The sequence below is a fragment of the Somniosus microcephalus genome, unplaced genomic scaffold (assembly GCF_052327205.1).
Source record: "Somniosus microcephalus isolate GS21.2 unplaced genomic scaffold, FLI_Smic_1.0 unresolved_chr2, whole genome shotgun sequence".
Classification (NCBI taxonomy): Eukaryota; Metazoa; Chordata; class Chondrichthyes; order Squaliformes; family Somniosidae; genus Somniosus; species Somniosus microcephalus.
Genome location: NW_028225180.1, coordinates 9,688,236 through 9,704,890, shown reverse-complemented (window position 1 = coordinate 9,704,890; position 16,655 = coordinate 9,688,236). Strand labels below are relative to the sequence as shown.

The 16,655-nt window shown below is 60.8% G+C and overlaps 1 protein-coding gene across 1 annotated transcript in view; it reads right to left on the bottom strand.

Annotated features, from left to right (window-relative positions):
- ftsj3 (FtsJ RNA 2'-O-methyltransferase 3) overlaps nt 1-12,382 on the bottom strand; it is an 86,635-nt gene extending 74,253 nt beyond the window's left edge. The window contains exon 1 of the mRNA XM_085975827.1: nt 12,140-12,382. Within this exon, the coding sequence (XP_085831953.1) occupies nt 12,140-12,206 (67 nt within the window). The 5' untranslated portion in view covers nt 12,207-12,382. The remainder of the gene's footprint in view (nt 1-12,139) is intronic.
- Nucleotides 12,383-16,655: the final 4,273 nt, after the last annotated feature.

Sequence of the window (16,655 nt, the reverse complement as noted above, 5' to 3'; positions counted from 1 at the left end):
TTGCCGTTCAGATAATAATCTGCCTTCCTGTTTTTGCTACCAAAGTAGATAACCTCACATTTATCCACATTATACTGCATCTGCCGTGCTTCTGCCCAATCACCCAACCTGTCCAAATCGTACTGGGGTTTCTCGACATCCTCCTCACAGCACACACGCCCACCCAGCTTTGTGTCGTCTGCAAATTTGGAGATATTAGTTCCCTTGTCGAGATCATTAATATATATTGTGAATAGCTGGGGTCCTAGGACCGATCCCTGCGGTACCCCACTAGTCACTGCCTGCCACTCGGAAAAAGACCCGTTTATTCCAACTCTTTGCTTCCTGTCTGCCAACCAGTTCCCTATCCAAGTCAGTACATTACCCCCAATCCCTTACCCCCAATCTCTTAGATCCTATGGCACTATTTCGTCATCTCTGGTGTTCTGGCCAATATTCATCCCCCAATCAACAGCAGTAAAAACAGATTTTCTGGTCTTTATCACATTGCTGTTTTTGCATCCTTGACGTGTTTCCTAACTTACAACAGTGACTACACTTCAAAAAATACTGTAGAGCGCCGAGGTGGAGAAAGGCACTATATAAATGCAACTCTTTTTTTCTTTCAGGTAACAAATGTATTCAAAAAGGCTAATGGAATTTTGGCCTTTGTTTCAAGGGGGCTGGAATACGAAGTTATTGCTTCAGTTATACAGAGACTTGGTCAGACCCCATCTGGGGCCACTGTGTTCAGTCTCGGGTCTCGCACCGCACACCTCAAGGAGGATATGTTGACCTTGGATGGGGAGCAGCACTGATTCACCAGAATGGTACCGGGACCGAAACAGGGTTACATTAAGAAAACAGACTGCAGAGACTCAGGCTTGTATTCCTTTGTGTGTAGAAGATTAAGGGGTGAGCGAGACGACTAAAGGAGTTGCTAGGGTCGATAGAGAGAAACTATTTCCTCTGGTGGGGGGAGTCCAGAACAAGGGGGCGGAACTATAAAACCAGGGCCAGGTCTCGGAGACCCCAGCACAACTCCGCTGACCCCCTCCCCCACGTGACCCCCATTGTCCTCACTCCCCCACGTGACCCCCATTGTCCTCTCCCCCCACGTGACCCCCATTGTCCTCTCCCCCCCACGTGACCCCCATTGTCCTCACTCCCCCACGTGACCCCCATTGTCCTCTCTCCCCCACGTGACCCCCATTGTCCTCACTCCCCCACGTGACCCCGATTGTCCTCTCCCCCCGTGACCCCCATTGTCCTCACTCCCCCACGTGACCCCCATTGCCCTCTCTCCCCCACGTGACCCCCACTGTCCTCTCTCCCCCCACGTGACCCCCATTGTCCTCTCTCCCCCCCGTGACCCCCATTGTCCTCTCTCCCCCACGTGACCCCCATTGTGCTCTCTCCCCCCACGTGACCCCCATTGTCCTCTCTCCCCCCACATGACCCCCATTGTCCTCTCTCCCCCCCGTGACCCCCATTGTCCTCACGCCCCCACGTGACCCCCATTGTCCTCTCTCCCCCACGTGACCCCCATTGTCCTCTCTCCCCCCACGTGACCCCCATTGTCCTCTCTCCCCCCCGTGACCCCCATTGTCCTCACGCCCCCACGTGACCCCCATTGTCCTCTCTCCCCCACGTGACCCCCATTGTCCTCTCTCCCCCCACGTGACCCCCATTGTCCTCTCTCCCCCCACGTGACCCCCATTGTCCTCTCTCCCCCCACGTGACCCCCATTGTCCTCTCTCCCCCCCGTGACCCCCATTGTCCTCTCTCCCCCCACGTGACCCCCATTGTCCTCTCCCCCACGTGACCCCCATTGTCCTCTCTCCCCCACGTGACCCCCATTGTCCTCTCTCTCCCCCACGTGACCCCCATTGTCCTCTCCCCCCCACGTGACCCCCATTGTCCTCTCTCCCCCCACGTGACCCCCATTGTCCTCTCTCCCCCACGTGACCCCCATTGACCTCTCTCCCCCACGTGACCCCCATTGTCCTCTCTCCCCCACGTGACCCCCATTGTCCTCTCCCCCCCCACGTGACCCCCATTGTCCTCTCTCCCCCGTGACCCCTATTGTCCTCTCCCCACGTGACCCCCATTGTCCTCTCCCCCCCGTGACCCCCATTGTCCTCTCCCCCCCACGTGACCCCCATTGTCCTCTCTCCCCCACGTGACCCCCATTGTCCTCTCTCCCCCACGTGACCCCCATTGTCCTCTCCCCCACGTGACCCCCATTGTCCTCTCTCCCCCACGTGACCCCCATTGTCCTCTCTCCCCACGTGACCCCCATTGTCCTCTCTCCCCCCACGTGACCCCCATTGTCCTCTCTCCCCCACGTGACCCCCATTGTCCTCTCTCCCCCCCGTGACCCCCATTGTCCTCTCCCCCCCACGTGACCCCCATTGTCCTCTCTCCCCCACGTGACCCCCATTGTCCTCTCTCCCCCGTGACCCCCATTGTCCTCTCTCCCCCCCCGTGACCCCCATTGTCCTCTCTCCCCCACGTGACCCCCATTGTCCTCTCTCCCCCCACGTGACCCCCATTGTCCTCTCTCCCCCACGTGACCCCCATTGTCCTCTCCCCCACGTGACCCCCATTGTCCTCTCTCCCCCACGTGACCCCCATTGTCCTCTCTCCCCCACGTGACCCCCATTGTCCTCTCCCCCCCACGTGACCCCCATTGTCCTCTCTCCCCCGTGACCCCTATTGTCCTCTCCCCACGTGACCCCCATTGTCCTCTCCCCCACGTGACCCCCATTGTCCTCTCTCCCCCACGTGACCCCCATTGTCCTCTCTCCCCACGTGACCCCCATTGTACCTCTCTCCCCCACGTGACCCCATTGTCCTCTCCCCCACGTGACCCCCCATTGTCCTCTCTTCCCCCACGTGACCCCCATTGTCCTCTCTCCCCACGTGACCCCCATTGGTCCTCGTCTCCCCCACGTGACCCCCATTGTCCTCTCTCCCCCACGTGACCCCCATTGTCCTCTCTTCCCCCGTGACCCCCATTGTCCTCTCCCCCCCACGTGACCCCCCATTGTCCTCTCTCCCCCACGTGACCCCCATTGTCCTCTCCCCACGTGACCCCCATTGTCCTCTCCCCCCCCACGTGACCCCCATTGTCCTCTCTCCCCCACGTGACCCCCATTGTCCTCTCCCCCCCGTGACCCCCATTGTCCTCTCTCCCCCCCGTGACCCCCATTGTCCTCTCTCCCCACGTGACCCCCATTGTCCTCTCTCCCCCCACGTGACCCCTATTGTCCTCTCTCCCCCGTGACCCCCATTGTCCCTCTCCCCCACGTGACCCCCATTGTCCTCTCTCCCCCCACGTGACCCCCATTGTCCTCTCTCCCCCCCACGTGACCCCCATTGTCCTCTCTCCCCCCCCGTGACCCCCATTGTCCTCTCTCCCCACGTGACCCCCATTGTCCTCTCTCCCCCACGTGACCCCCATTGTCCTCTCCCCCACGTGACCCCCATTGTCCTCTCTCCCCCACGTGACCCCCATTGTCCTCTCCCCCACGTGACCCCCATTGTCCTCTCCCCCACGTGACCCCCATTGTTCTCTCTCCCCCCGTGACCCCCATTGTCCTCTCTCCCCCCGTGACCCCCATTGTCCTCTCTCCCCCCACGTGACCCCCACTGTCCTCTCTCCCCCCCCCCCGTGACCCCCCATTGTCTTCTCTCCCCACGTGACCCCCATTGTCCTCTCTCCCCCCACGTGACCCCCATTGTCCTCTCTCCCCCCCGTGACCCCCATTGTCCTCTCCCCCCCCGTGACCCCCATTGTCCTCTCCCCCGTGACCCCCATTGTCCTCTCTCCCCCCACGTGACCCCATTGTCCTCTCTCCCCCCACGTGACCCCCATTGTCCTCTCTCCCCCCACGTGACCCCCATTGTCCTCTCTCCCCCGTGACCCCATTGTCCTCTCTCCCCCCCCGTGACCCCCATTGTCCTCTCCCCCGTGACCCCCATTGTCCTCTCTCCCCCCCCGTGACCCCCATTGTCCTCTCCCCCGTGACCCCCATTGTCCTCTCCCCCGTGACCCCCATTGTCCTCTCTCCCCCCCCCGTGACCCCCATTGTCCTCTCCCCCGTGACCCCCATTGTCCTCTCCCCCCCGTGAACCCCATTGTCCTCTCTCCCCCACGTGACCCCCATTGTCCTCTCTCCCCCCACGTGCCCCCATTGTCCTCTCCCCCCCGTGACCCCCATTGTCCTCTCTCCCCCACGTGACCCCCATTGTCCTCTCCCCCCCGTGACCCCCATTGTCCTCTCTCCCCCACGTGACCCCCATTGTCCTCTCTCCCCACGTGACCCCCATTGTCCTCTCTCCCCACGTGACCCCCATTTCCTCTCTCCCCCCGTGACCCCCATTGTCCTCTCCCCCCGTGACCCCCATTGTCCTCTCTCCCCCCCGTGACCCCCATTGTCCTCTCTCCCCACGTGACCCCCATTGTCCTCTCTCCCCACGTGACCCCCATTGTCCTCTCCCCACGTGACCCCATTGTCCTCTCTCCCCCCGTGACCCCCATTGTCCCTCTCCCCCGTGACCCCCATTGTCTCTCTCCCCCCACGTGACCCCCATTGTCCTCTCTCCCCCCACGTGGCCCCCATTGTCCCTCTCCCCCCCGTGACCCCCATTGTCCTCTCTCCCCCACGTGACCCCCATTGTCCTCTCCCCCCCGTGACCCCCATTGTCCTCTCTCCCCCACGTGACCCCCATTGTCCTCTCTCCCCACGTGACCCCCATTGTCCCTCTCTCCCCACGTGACCCCCATTTTCCTCTCTCCCCCCGTGACCCCCATTGTCCTCTCCCCCGTGACCCCCATTGTCCTCTCTCCCCCCCGTGACCCCCATTGTCCTCTCCCCCGTGACCCCCATTGTCCTCTCTCCCCCCCGTGACCCCCATTGTCCTCTCTCCCCACGTGACCCCCATTGTCCTCTCTCCCCACGTGACCCCCATTGTCCTCTCCCCACGTGACCCCCATTGTCCTCTCTCCCCCGTGACCCCCATTGTCCTCTCCCCCGTGACCCCCATTGTCCTCTCCCCCCCGTGACCCCCCATTGTCCTCTCCCCCCGTGACCCCCATTGTCCTCTCCCCCCCGTGACCCCCATTGTCCTCTCTCCCCCACGTGACCCCCATTGTCCTCTCTCCCCCCACGTGACCCCCATTGTCCTCTCTCCCCACGTGACCCCCATTGTCCTCTCTCCCCCCACGTGACCCCCATTGTCCTCTCCCCCCGTGACCCCCATTGTCCTCTCTCCCCCGTGACCCCCATTGTCCTCTCCCCCACGTGACCCCCATTGTCCTCTCCCCCGTGACCCCCATTGTCCTCTCTCCCCCGTGACCCCCATTGTCCTCTCTCCCCCGTGACCCCCATTGTCCTCTCTCCCCCCACGTGACCCCCATTGTCCTCTCTCCCCCACGTGACCCCCATTGTCCTCTCTCCCCCCGTGACCCCCATTGTCCTCTCTCCCCCACGTGACCCCCATTGTCCTCTCTCCCCCCACGTGACCCCCATTGTCCTCTCTCCCCCACGTGACCCCCCATTGTCCTCTCTCCCCCACGTGACCCCATTGTCCTCTCTCCCCCCACGTGACCCCCATTGTCCTCACTCCCCACGTGACCCCCATTGTCCTCTCTCCCCCCCACGTGACCCCCATTGTCCTCTCTCCCCCCACGTGACCCCCATTGTCCTCTCTCCCCCACGTGACCCCCATTGTCCCCTCTCCCCCCACGTGACCCCCATTGTCCTCTCTCCCCCACGTGACCCCCATTGTCCCTCTCCCCCACGTGACCCCCATTGTCCCCTCTCCCCCACGTGACCCCATTGTCCTCTCTCCCCACGTGACCCCCATTGTCCTCTCTCCCCCCACGTGACCCCCATTGTCCTCTCCCCCACGTGACCCCCATTGTCCTCTCTCTCCCCACGTGACCCCCATTGTCCTCTCCCCACGTGACCCCCATTGTCCTCTCCCCCCCACGTGACCCCCATTGTCTCTCTCTCCCCCACGTGACCCCCATTGTCCTCTCCCCCGTGACCCCCATTGTCCTCTCTCCCCCCGTGACCCCCATTGTCCTCTCTCCCCCACGTGACCCCAATTGTCCTCTCTCCCCCCACGTGACCCCCATTGTCCCTCCTCCCCCCCACATGACCCCCATTGTCCTCTCCCCCACGTGACCCCCATTGTCCTCTCCCCCCCACGTGACCCCCATTGTCCTCTCTCCCCCACGTGACCCCCATTGTCCTCTCCCCCACGTGACCCCCATTGTCCTCTCTCCCCCCGTGACCCCCATTGTCCTCTCTCCCCCCGTGACACCCATTGTCCTCACTCCCCCACGTGACCCCCATTGTCCTCTCTCCCCCCGTGACCCCCATTGTCCTCTCTCCCCCCGTGACCCCCATTGTCCTCTCTCCCCCCGTGACACCCATTGTCCTCACTCCCCCACGTGACCCCCATTGTCCTCTCTCCCCCACGTGACCCATTGTCCTCCCCCCCCGTGACCCCCATTGTCCTCTCTCCCCCACGTGACCCCCATTGTCCTCTCCCCCACGTGACCCCCATTGTCCTCTCTCCCCCACGTGACCCCCATTGTCCTCTCTCCCCCACGTGACCCCCATTGTCCTCTCTCCCCCACGTGACCCCCATTGTCCTCTCTCCCCCACGTGACCCCCATTGTCCTCTCTCCCCACGTGACCCCCATTGTCCTCTCCCCCACGTGACCCCCATTGTCCTCTCTCCCCCACGTGACCCCCATTGTCCTCTCTCCCCCCGTGACACCCATTGTCCTCACTCCCCCACGTGACCCCCATTGTCCTCTCGCCCCCACGTGACCCCCATTGTCCTCTCTTCCCACGTGACCCCCATTGTCCTCTCTCCCCCACGTGACCCCCATTGTCCTCTCTCCCCCACGTGACCCCCATTGTCCTCTCTCCCCGTGACCCCCATTGTCCTCTCCCCCACGTGACCCCCATTGTCCTCTCCCCACGTGACCCCCATTGTCCTCTCTCCCCACGTGACCCCCATTGTCCTCTCCCCCCCGTGACCCCCATTGTCCTCTCTCCCCCACGTGACCCCCATTGTCCTCTCCCCCCCACGTGACCCCCATTGTCCTCTCTCCCCACGTGACCCCCATTGTCCTCTCTCCCCCACGTGACCCCCATTGTCCTCTCTCCCCACGTGACCCCCATTGTCCTCTCTCCCCCACGTGACCCCCATTGTCCTCTCTCCCCCACGTGACCCCCATTGTCCTCTCTCCCCCACGTGACCCCCATTGTTCTCTCTCCCCCACGTGACCCCCATTGTCCTCTCTCCCCCACGTGACCCCATTGTTCTCTCTCCCCCACGTGACCCCATTGTCCTCTCTCCCCCCACGTGACCCCCATTGTTCTCTCTCCCCCACGTGACCCCCATTGTCCTCTCTCCCCCACGTGACCCCCATTGTCCTCTCTCCCCCACGTGACCCCCATTGTCCTCTCCCCCACGTGACCCCCATTGTCCTCTCCCCCCCACGTGACCCCCATTGTCCTTTCCCACGTGACCCCATTGTCCTCTCTCCCCACGTGACCCCCATTGTCCTCTCTCCCCACGTGACCCCCATTGTCCTCTCTCCCGTTATCCCCATTGTCCTCTCTCCCCATGTGACCCCCATTGTCCTCTCTCCCGTGACCCCCATTGTCCTCTCTCCCCACGTGACCCCCATTGTCCTCTCCCCCCCGTGACCCCCATTGTCCTCTCTTCCCCCCACGTGACCCCCATTGTCCTCTTCCCCCCACGTGACCCCCATTGTCCCCTCCCCCCCGTGACCCCCATTGTCCTCTCTCCCCCCCACGTGACCCCCATTGTCCTCTCCCCCCCCCACGTGGCCCCCATTGTCCTCTCTCCCCCCGTGACCCCCCATTGATCTCTCTACCCCACGTGACCCCCATTGTCCTCTCTCCCCACATGACCCCCATTGTCCTCTCCCCCCCCGTGACCCCCATTGTCCTCTCTCCCCCGTGACCCCCATTGTCCTCTCTCCCCCACGTGACCCCCATTGTCCTCTCTCCCCCATGTGACCCCCATTGTCCTCTCTCCCCACGTGACCCCCATTGTCCTCTCCCCCACGTGACCCCCATTGTCCTCTCCCTCACGTGACCCCCATTGTCCTCTCTCCCCACATGACCCCCATTGTCCTCTCCCCCCCCCGTGACCCCCATTGTCCTCTCTCCCCCGTGACCCCCATTGTCCTCTCTCCCCCACGTGACCCCCATTGTCCTCTCCCCCACGTGACCCCCATTGTCCTCTCCCCCCCACGTGACCCCCATTGTCCTCTCCCCCACGTGACCCCCATTGTCCTCTCCCCTCCACGTGACCCCCATTGTCCTCTCCCCCCCACGTGACCCCCATTGTCCTCTCTCCCCCACGTGACCCCCATTGTCCTCTCTCCCCCACGTGACCCCCATTGTCCTCTCCCCCCCACGTGACCCCCATTGTCCTCTCTCCCCCACGTGACCCCCATTGTCCTCTCTCCCCCACGTGACCCCCATTGTCCTCTCCCCCCCCACGTGACCCCCATTGTCCTCTCTCCCCCACGTGACCCCCATTGTCCTCTCTCCCCCACGTGACCCCCATTGTCCTCTCCCCCCCACGTGACCCCCATTGTCCTCTCTCCCCCACGTGACCCCCATTGTCCTCTCTCCCCCACGTGACCCCCATTGTCCTCCCCCCCCCCACGTGACCCCCATTGTCCTCTCTCCCCCCACGTGACCCCCATTGTCCTCTCTCCCCCACGTGACCCCCATTGTCCTCTCCCCCCCCACGTGACGCCCATTGTCCTCTCTCCCCCACGTGACCCCCATTGTCCTCTCCCCCACGTGACCCCCATTGTCCACTCCCCCCACGTGACCCCCATTGTCCTCTCTCCCCCACGTGACCCCCATTGTCCTCTCTCCCCCACGTGACCCCCATTGTCCTCTCTCCCCCACGTGACCCCCATTGTCCTCTCTCCCCCCACGTGACCCCCATTGTCCTCTCTCCCCCACGTGACCCCCATTGTCCTCTCTCCCCCACGTGACCCCCATTCTCCTCTCTCCTCCACGTGACCCCCATTGTCCTCTCCCCCCCGTGACCCCCATTGTCCTCTCTCCTCCACGTGACCCCCATTGTCCTCTCCCCCCCCACGTGACCCCCATTGTCCTCTCTCCCCCACGTGACCCCCATTATCCTCTCTCCCCCCCGTGACCCCCATTGTCCTCTCCCCCCACGTGACCCCCATTGTCCTCTCTCCCCCACGTGACCCCCATTGTCCTCTCTCCCCCACGTGACCCCCATTGTCCTCTCTCCCCCCCACGTGACCCCCATTGTCCTCTCTCCCCCCCACGTGACCCCCATTGTCCTCTCCCCCCCCACGTGACCCCCATTGTCCTCTCCCCCCCGTGACCCCCATTGTCCTCTCTCCCCCACGTGACCCCCATTGTCCTCTCTCCCCCGTGACCCCCATTGTCCTCTCTCCCCCACGTGACCCCCATTGTCCTCTCTCTCCCCACGTGACCCCATTGTCCTCTCTCCCCACGTGACCCCATTGTCCTCTCTCCCCCACGTGACCCCATTGTCCTCTCTCTCCCCCACGTGACCCCATTGTCCTCTCTCTCCCCACGTGACCCCATTGTCCTCTCTCCCCCACGTCACCCCCATTGTCCTCACTCCCCCCGTGACCCCCATTGTCCTCTCTCCCCCCACGTGACCCCCATTGTCCTCTCTCTCCCACGTGACCCCCATTGTCCTCTCTCTCCCACGTGACCCCCATTGTCCTCTCCCCCCCCGTGACCCCCATTGTCCTCTCTCCCCCACGTGACCCCCATTGTCCTCTCTCCCCCACGTGACCCCCATTGTCCTCTCTCCCCCGTGACCCCCATTGTCCTCTCTCCCCCACGTGACCCCCATTGTCCTCTCTCCCCACGTGACCCCATTGTCCTCTCTCCCCCACGTGACCCCATTGTCCTCTCTCTCCCCACGTGACCCCATTGTCCTCTCTCTCCCCACGTGACCCCATTGTCCTCTCTCCCCCACGTGACCCCCATTGTCCTCACTCCCCCCGTGACCCCCATTGTCCTCTCTCCCCCACGTGACCCCCATTGTCCTCTCTCCCACGTGACCCCCATTGTCCTCTCTCCCCCACGTGACCCCCATTGTCCTCTCTCTCCCACGTGACCCCCATTGTCCTCTCTCTCCCACGTGACCCCCATTGTCCTCTCCCCCACGTGACCCCCATTGTCCACTCTCCCCCCGTGACCATTGTCCTCTCTCCCCCTGTGACCCCCATTGTCCTCTCCCCCACGTGACCCCATTGTCCTCACTCCCCCCACGTGACCCCCATTGTCCTTTCTCCCCCACGTGACCCCCATTGTCCTCACTACCCCCACGTGACCCCCATTGTCCTCTCTCCCCCACGTGACCCCCATTGTCCTCTCCCCCACGTGACCCCCATTGTCCTCTCTCTCCCACGTGACCCCCATTGTCCTCTCTCCCCCACGTGACCCCCATTGTCCACTCTCCCCCACGTGACCCCCATTGTCCTCTCTCCCCCACGTGACCCCCATTGTCCTCTCTCCCCCACGTGACCCCCATTGTCCTCTCCCCCCCCACGTGACCCCCATTGTCCTCTCTCCCCCACGTGACCCCCACTGTCCTCTCTCCCCCGTGACCCCCATTGTCCTCTCTCCCCCACGTGACCCCCATTGTCCTCTCTCCCCCACGTGACCCCCATTGTCCTCTCTCCCCCCGTGACCCCCATTGTCCTCTCTCCCCCCGTGACACCCATTGTCCTCTCTCCCCCACGTGACCCCCATTGTCCTCTCTCCCCCCACGTGACCCCCATTGTCCTCTCTCCCCCACGTGACCCCCATTGTCCTCTCCCCCACGTGACCCCCATTGTCCTCTCTCCCCCACGTGACCCCCATTGTCCTCTCCCCCACGTGACCCCCATTGTCCTCTCTCCCCCACGTGACCCCCATTGTCCTCTCTCCCCCCCACGTGACCCCCATTGTCCTCTCCCCCACGTGACCCCCATTGTCCTCTCTCCCCCACGTGACCCCCATTGTCCTCTCTCCCCCCCACGTGACCCCCATTGACCTCTCTCCCCCACGTGACTCCCATTGTCCTCTCTCCCCCACGTGACCCCCATTGTCCTCTCCCCCACGTGACCCCCATTGTCCTCTCTCCCCCACGTGACCCCCATTGTCCTCTCTCCCCCCACGTGACCCCCATTGTCCTCTCCCCCACGTGACCCCCATTGTCCTCTCTCCCCCACGTGACCCCCATTGTCCTCTCTCCCCCACGTGACCCCCATTGTCCTCTCTCCCCCACGTGACCCCCATTGTCCTCTCTCCCCCACGTGACCCCCATTGTCCTCACTCCCCCACGTGACCCCCATTGTCCTCTCTCCCCCACGTGACCCCCATTGTCCTCTCCCCCACGTGACCCCCATTGTCCTCTCTCCCCCACGTGACCCCCATTGTCCTCTCTCCCCCACGTGACCCCCATTGTCCTCTCCCCCCGTGACCCCCATTGTCCTCTCTCCCCCACGTGACCCCCATTGTCCTCTCTCCCCCACGTGACCCCCATTGTCCTCTCCCCCCGTGACCCCCATTGTCCTCTCTCCCCCACGTGACCCCCATTGTCCTCTCCCCCACGTGACCCCCATTGTCCTCTCTCCCCCACGTGACCCCCATTGTCCTCTCTCCCCCACGTGACCCCCATTGTCCTCTCCCCCACGTGACCCCCATTGTCCTCTCTCCCCACGTGACCCCCATTGTCCTCTCTCCCCCACGTGACCCCCATTGTCCTCTCTCCCCACGTGACCCCCATTGTCCTCTCTCCCCACGTGACCCCCATTGTCCTCTCTCCCCCACGTGACCCCCATTGTCCTCTCCCCCACGTGACCCCCATTGTCCTCTCTCCCCCACGTGACCCCCATTGTCCTCTCCCCCACGTGACCCCCATTGTCCTCTCTCCCCCACGTGACCCCCATTGTCCTCTCGCCCCACGTGGCCCCCCATTGTCCTCTCTCCCCCCCACGTGACCCCTTCAGCGCCCCGTTCTCGCCCCCTCCCCCACACATGGCCTCCCTTCTCCCCCCGCCCCGCATTCCCCGCGGTGTTACCTGTCTCCTTGGCCAGATGGTAGAATTTATCCTTGCGGCTTTTCCCTACTTTCAGCTTCTTCCCCATTTCTTTTTTTTTCCTTTTTTTCCCCTCCTGGGAGCCGAGTTTGCAACCTCAACGCACACACGCTGCTCCGGCAACACCAATCGCACCTCGCGTCACTCCCCGCCTGTGTGTGTGAAACGTCAGCGCGCGGGTGACGTCAGCACGCAAGCGGCACCCGCTCCCCTGTGTGAGACGTCACCCGATCCTTCGCGGGGGGAAAACGTCAGCGCGCTAACCACTTGACGTCAGCGCGCAGGCGGCTTGCTCATCAGGTCACTCCCTCCCGCCCCACCACCACCGGGGCTCCCTCCCTTGACGCATGCGCGCGGCTCCTCCCCCAGTGCCGGCCAACCGTCAGCGCTCGCGGGCAGCGGCCGGGTGAGTGAGCATGCGCACTAGGCCTGTGTATGTGAGGGGGGGGAGGAGCAGTTATTTATTTATATCAGAGATTGACAATTATTTCTTTATAAAACTTGTTCCAGACGTAATTTTACTTTAGTTTTGGTCACTGGCGGGGTTCGGCGTAAGACACCGTTCCTCCTCCCCCCCCCCCCCCCCGCTCCGGTTACGCTTCCAGTTGGCGACTTGACCGACGTCGGCCATCTTGCCCCACTTAGAGAGTAGGTGGCCATCGCTTTCTCCACACCAAATCCGCCCTCCCCACCTTTACCCACCACTCATGGCGGGTCGTCGTAAGATACCATTCGTTCCCTCACTATCCCCCCCCCACCCCAGTTACACTTCGAGTTGGCGACTTGACCGTTGACCGCTGTCGGCCATCTTGCCCCACCTAGAGAGTGGGCAGCTGTCGCTTTCTCCAAACAACAACCACCCTCCCCTCCTTTAGCCAACCACTCATGGCGGGGTCATTGTAAGACTCCGTTCGTTCCCTCCCTTTCCCCCCCCACCTCAGTTACACTTCGAGTTGGCGACTTGACCGATGTCGGCCATCTTGCCCCACCACAAGAACGGGCAGCTGTCGCTTTCTCCACACCAAATCCACCCTCCCCACCTTTACCCACCACTCATGGCGGGTCGTCGTAAGAACACAGTTCGTTCGCTCCCCTGACCCGATTACCCTTCCAGTTGGCGACTTAACCATTGACCAATGTCAGCCATCTTGCCCCACCTAGAGAGTGTGGGCAGCCGTCGCTTTCTCCAAACAACAACCGCCCTCCCCACCTTTACCCAAAGACTCATGGCGGGTCATCGTAAGACACCGTCCGTTCCCGTCTCTCCGCCATTGTCTCTCTGGAGCCTTCTCGGGCCGTGTGTCCCAGCATGCACCTCTCTGCCGCTCCGCCTCGTTGACGTCACCTCCACTTCCGCCTCCTCCCCCACCTGCCCCTGCTCCATCATGGGTGCCGGGGCCTGGCCTAGTTAGACCCCATCTGCTAGGGAGAGCGGAGGTGCAGAGAGATTTAGGGGCCCGTGTTGACAGATCACTAAAATGTAGTCAGTACAAAAAAAATCAGAAAGGCTAATGGAATCTTGGCCTTTATAACTAGAGGGCTAGAATACAAAGGGCAGGATGTTATGTTACAGCTATACAAATCCTTGGTTAGACCACACCTGGAGGACTGTGTACTGAATTCAATGGGAATCAGGGGGAAAACGCTCCACTGGCTGGAGTCACACCTAGCACAAAGGAAGATAGTTATGGTGGTTGAAGGTCAATCATCTCAGCCCCAGGACATCGCTGCATGAGTTCCTCACGGCAGTGTCCTAGGCCCAACCATCTTCAGCTGCTTCATCAATGACCTTCCCTCCAACATGAGGTCAGAAATGGGGATGTTCGCTGATGACTGCACAGTGTTCAGCGCCATTCACAACTCCTCAGATAATGAAGCATTCCATGCCCGTGTGCAACAAGACCTGGACGACGTTCAGGCTTGGGCTGATTTTTGGCAGGTAACATTCGCGCCACAGAAGTGCCAGGCAATGACTATCTCCAACAAGCGAGAGTCTAACCATCTCCCCTTGACATTCAACAGCATTACCATCACCGAATCCTTCACTATCAACATCCTGGGGGTCACCATTACCCAGAAACCTAACTGGACCAGCCACATAAATACTGTGGCAACAAGAGCAGGTCAGAGGCTGGGTATTCTGTGGCGAGTGCCTCACCTCCTGACTCCCCAAAGCCTTTCCACCATCTACAAGGCACAAGTCAGGAGTGTGATGGAATACTCTCCACTTGCCTGGATGAGTGCAGCTGCAACAACACTCAAGAAGCTCAACACCATCCAGGACAAAGCAGCCCGCTTGATTGGCACCCCATCCACCACCTTAAACATTCACTCCCTCCACCACCGGCGCACCGTGGCTGCAGTGTGGACCATCTACAAGATGCACTGCAGCAACTCGCCAAGGTTTCTTCGGCAGCACCTCCCAAACCCGCGACCTCTTCCACCTAGAAGGACAAGGGCAGCAGGTGCATGGGAACACCACCACCTCCAAGTTCCCCTCCAAGTCACACACCATCCTGACTTGGAAATATATCGGCCGTTCCTTCATCGTCGCTGGTTCAAAATCCTGGAACTCCCTCCCTAACAGCACTGTGGGAGTACCTTCACCACACGGACTGCAGCGGTTCAAGAAGGCGGCTCACCACCACCTTCTGAAGGGCAACTAGGGATGGGCAATAAATGCTGGCCTTGCAAGCGACGCCCACATCCCATAAAAAACAAATTAAAAAAAAGTTCTGGCCACCGCATCTTAGAAAGGATATATTGGCCTTGGATGGAGTACAACGCAGATTCACCTTAATGTTCCCAGGGCTCCAAGGGTTAGATTATGAGAGGTGACATCAACTAGGCTCGTGTTCCCCGGAATATAGAAGGCTATGGGGGGTTTGATTGAGGTTTTAAGGATTTTGAAAGGAATTGATAGAGAGAAACTTGTCCTGCTGGTGGGGGGAGCCTAGGACAAGGGGGACATCAGCTTAAAGTCAGAGCCAGGCCGTTCAGGAGAGGGGTTAGGAAACACTTCACACAAAGTGTGGGAGCAGTGTGGAACTCTCTCCCGCAGAAAGCAGTAGATTCCAGCTCAATTAATCACTTTAAATCTGAGGTCGGTAGATTGAGGCTAGACGAGTATAAAAGGATATGGAGCCAAGGCGAGTGGAGTTATAACACAGATCAGCCATGATCACATTGAATGGTGGAACAGGCTCGAGGGGCTGAATGGCCTCCTCCTGTTCCTATATTCCTGTCTTTAACCAATTATGCACTCTTCAATTAAAATAAATGCCAGCATCGAGCGCTCCCAGGGCAGGTACAGCACGGGTTAGATACAGTGTAGAGCTCCCTCTACATTACCCTGACAGTGTGTCCCCCACTTTATACCCAGTGTCAGCATCGAGCGCTCCCAGGGCAGGTACAGCATGGGTTAGATACAGTGTAGAGCTCCCTCTACATTACCGTGACAGTGTGTCTCCACTTTATATCCAGTGTCAGCATCGAGCACTCCCAGTGCAGGTACAGCACGGGTTAGATACAGTGTAGAGCTCCCTCTACATTACCCTGACAGTGTGTCCCCACTTTATACCCAGTGTCAGCATCGAGCGCTCCCAGGGCAGGTACAGCACAGGTTAGATACAGTGTAGAGCTCCCTCTACATTACCCTGACAGTGTGTCCCCCGCTTTATACCCAGTGTCAGCATCGAGCGCTCCCAGGGCAGGTACAGCACGGGTTAGATACAGTGTAGAGCTCCCTCTACATTACCCTGACAGTGTGTCCCCCGCTTTATACCCAGTGTCAGCATCGAGCGCTCCCAGGGCAGGTACAGCACGGGTTAGATACAGTGTAGAGCTCCCTCTACATTACCCTGACAGTGTGTCCCCACTTTATACCCAGTGTCAGCATCGAGCGCTCGCAGGGCAGGTACAGCACGGGTTAGATACAGTGTAGAGCTCCCTCTACATTACCCTGACAGTGTGTCCCCACTTTATACCCAGCGTCAGCATCGAGCACTCCCAGGGCAGGTACAGCACGGGTTAGATACAGTGTAGAGCTCCCTCTACATTACCCTGACAGTGTGTGCCCACTTTATACCCAGTATCAGCATCGAGCACTCCCAGGGCAGGTACAGCACGGGTTACATACAGTGTACATAAGAACATAAGAAATAGGAGCAGGAGTAGGCCAATCGGCCCCTCGAGCCTGCTCTGCCATTCAATAAGATCATGGCTGATCTGATCCTAACTGCCAATCCACTATCACAGAACCATCTCCTGAATCTAACAGAATTAGACACACGAAATAGGAGCAGGATCAGGCTACACGGCCCCTGGGCCCGCTCCGCTACACACAGGGCCATGACCGATCCGAACCTAGACTCATGTCCAAATTCCTGCCCGCTCCCCGTAACCCTTAATTCCCTGAACTTCTAGGAAACTGTCTATTTCTGTTTTAAATTTATGTAATGATGTAGCTTCTACAGCTTTTTGGGGCAGCATATTCCAT